Raw genomic sequence first — 3,575 nt, 5'->3', positions numbered from 1 at the left:
TCATGGAGCAGTACAAATTCATCCAAGGTGAATAGAAATCTAAATCACAGCTTTCTCAAAAGAAATTAAATCAACACTTGGCCTAGGCATGTGACCCAAGTGTCACTACAAAAAAACGGGTTTATTGCGGCGGTTTTTTTGCGGCGGTTTTGAAAACCGCCGCAAAATAGGTTTTTTGCGGCGGTTTATACAACATTTTGCGGCGGTCTTGAAAAATCATCGCCAAATTAATTAATTTTAAATAAAAAAAATTAAATTTAGCAACGATTTTGTCAAAACCGCCGCCAAATTCATTAATAAAAAATTCAAAAAAATTGAATTTAGCAGCGGTTTCGACAAAATCGCCGCTAAATAAAATTGAAAAATAAATTTTGCGACGGTTTTAAATAACCGCAACAAAAATTTAGAAATTTAAAAATAAAAATTAAATTTTGCGACGGTTTTAACAAAACCGCCGCCAAAATAATTAATAAAAAAAATTCAAAAAGATTGAATTTAGCAGCGATTTTGATAAAACCGTCGCTAAATTCGTTAATAATAAAATTGAAAAATAAATTTGGCGGCGATTTTAAATAACCGTCGCAAAATTTAGAAATTTAAAAATAAAAATTAAATTTTGCGGCGATTTTGTTAATTAATAAAAAAAATTCAAAAAGATTGAATTTAGCGGCGATTTTGATAAAACCACCGCTAAATTCGTTAATAATAAAATTGAAAAATAAATTTTGCTGCCGTTTTAAATAACCGTCGCAAAATTTAGAAATTAAAAAATAAAAAATTAAATTTAGCAGCGGTTTGGTCAAAAACTGCCGCCAAATTCAGAAATTAAAAAAATAAAAAAATAAATTTCAAAAAAAAATTAATAATTTAAAATTAAAATTAAATTAAATTTTGCAATATAATCTAAATTTTTAAATTTTTTAAACAATTAATTTATTTAATTTAATTTTAAATAATTTATTTATTTTAAATTTATCAATTAAATAATATATAAAATGTAAATTTATCAATTAAATTTTTAATTTATCAATTAATTTTTTTCCCTTTCAAATTTATAAAATATAAAATTTTAAAATATTAATTTATAAAATATAAATTTTTTATCTATAAATATAGAAATTAAATTCTAAATATATAAATTATTATATTTCATGTGCATAAAATATAAAATAAAATATATATACATGTAAACTAATTTATATAAATTATTATATTTCATGTGCATAAATTAGCGACGATTTTTTAAACCGTCGCTGGAAATAAAATAATATCTAAATATTTAGCGGTGGTTACTAAACCGCCGCTTAATGTCAGACTTAGCGACGGTTTGTAAACCACCGCAAAAAACAACATTTAGCGGCGGTTATTCCAGCGGTTGTTGAAAATCGCCGCTAAATACCTCACGACGGCTGTATTAGCGACGGTTTTCAAAACCGCCGCTAAAGCACTTTGCGGCGGTTAAAAATCGCCGCTAAATAACAAAAAAATTGCCGCTAAAATACTATTTTTTTGTAGTGTGTGTATATATACACACTAAAGTCTCTTGTATTCCAAATCAAATTAGAGTCTATTCAAGGTTTATCAGGCAAATAGAGAAACCAAATTCAAGGAGTATTTTAATTCCATTCCAAATCAATTAATTGTGAAGTAGAGAACGCCATCAACCATCATCATCAAATTATAAATTACTAATTATAATTTAGTGTTTATTTTCTTGTTTAATAAAATTATTCCAATGAAACCAAAATAATAATAATAATAATAATAATAATAATAATAATAATAATAATAATAATAATAATTACGAATATAAGTACTTAGCAAATAATATGTGAATCCCGTCTTTGTTAATTCATGCATGCACATGACATTATATTGTTAATTCTATTCGATCATCCCATCTTTGAGGTATCCGCTTGAATAATCAAATCACATCAATAACATTTAACTAGATAGATTTTATTTGGGAAGAGATAGTCTAATTAGAAATAAAAAATCAAAAAATTACATATTACAGAATCTGATAACAACAACATATATTGTAAATTAAGATCATAATATTACATGATGAACATAACATACAATTAATCATTAATGCTCATAATCATAAAACTCATGTAAATCACATAAATTATAATTAAATGCGTATCTGAATTCATAATAGGAAATACCTTAATGAGAAATACCAGCTAAAGATGAAATGCCGGAATTTGATTTCTCCCCATTGACCTCAACCGTAATAATGAAATAAATAACTGTAATGCTTTTGATTGTGTTGGGTAGGGAGAGAACCAGACCCCTATTTATAAGAGTAGAAGTACTCTCCCATCAAGACTCTTAGGAGTTATCATTAACATCTTCTAAACCAAATAGAATTAGGATTGACCATTATCTTATTAAATCCTTATATTTATCTTATCAGATTAATACAATTATATCTGATAATGAACTTGATTATCTCATTAGATAAACACTATAATATCTGTTGAGATATTTACTTAATTATCATGTGAGCCACAAGATAATTCTTACATTCTCCCACTTGGCTCATATGATATTACCTTTATAATTTAATAAGAAATAACATAATGTGCACAAACGATCATCCTTTAATTCTCTTTATTTTGGTTACCATAACGTCATTATTAAGTTAAAATATTAATGCGGGTCATGGCGGTTGTGAGTCAATTCTTTCTGACCCAGTCCCTTCCATGTACCACAACACTAACTTCCAACTTAACACGACCTTTAATAAAGATGATCATGACGGTCCAACTTTAATTATTCCTGTCAACTTTATTCTAAACAGTTATGTATACAAATAAAAACAGGAATATCAGAAACATATGAAATCAAAGTGTCAAGTGCATAAACTTTAATAGAGTCAAATTACATAATACCCAAAATACCCATCTTTTCAACATGTTCATTAAATATTTTGGGTGGCAATCCTTTTGTCATTGGATCTGCAATCATAAGGTTGGTGCTAATATACTCTATTGACACTGTATGTTTCTGAACTTCTTCTTTAACGGCTAAGTATTTGATTTCCAAATGCTTAGCACCCTTAGAATACTTGTCGTTTTTAGAGAAGAATATTGCTGCGGAGTTATCACATGAATTTTCAACGGCTTGGCAATATTGTCGACAATCCGAAACCCTGAAATAAAATTCCGTAGCCATAAACCATGAACGGTGGACTCAAAGCAAGCCACAAACTCAGCTTCCATAGTGGATGCAACGATGACAGACTGCTTCGCACTTTTCCATGAGATTGCTCCTCCGGCTAATAGGAACAAGTAGCCGAATGTTGATTTTCTGGTATCAACACATCCGACGAAATCTGAATCTGAATAGCCAATCACCTCAAGATGATCGGATCTTCTGTAAGTGACCATGTGATCTTTAGTTCCTTGCAAGTATATGAGAATCTTCTTTGCAGCTTTCCAGTGATCAAGGCCTGGATTACTTTGATATCTGCCCAAAACCCCGACAACAAAATTTATGTTTGGTCTGGTGCAAGTTTGAGCATACATGAGGCTCCCAACTGCAAATGCATAAGGAATATTTCGCAT

The 3,575-nt window shown here is 28.9% G+C and overlaps 1 protein-coding gene across 1 annotated transcript; it reads right to left on the bottom strand.

Moving 5' to 3' along the window:
- Positions 1-3,035: 3,035 nt before the first annotated feature.
- On the bottom strand, positions 3,036-3,575 carry LOC127802089 (secreted RxLR effector protein 161-like). The gene has a single exon (XM_052337779.1). The coding sequence runs from the start codon at positions 3,573-3,575 to the stop codon at positions 3,036-3,038; it is 540 nt and encodes a 179-aa protein (XP_052193739.1).

This window comes from Diospyros lotus, chromosome 5, assembly GCF_014633365.1.
Source record: "Diospyros lotus cultivar Yz01 chromosome 5, ASM1463336v1, whole genome shotgun sequence".
NCBI classification, from domain to species: Eukaryota; Viridiplantae; Streptophyta; class Magnoliopsida; order Ericales; family Ebenaceae; genus Diospyros; species Diospyros lotus.
The sequence above is the reverse complement of the archived record's forward strand: the minus strand, read 5'-3'. Positions and strand labels throughout refer to the sequence as shown.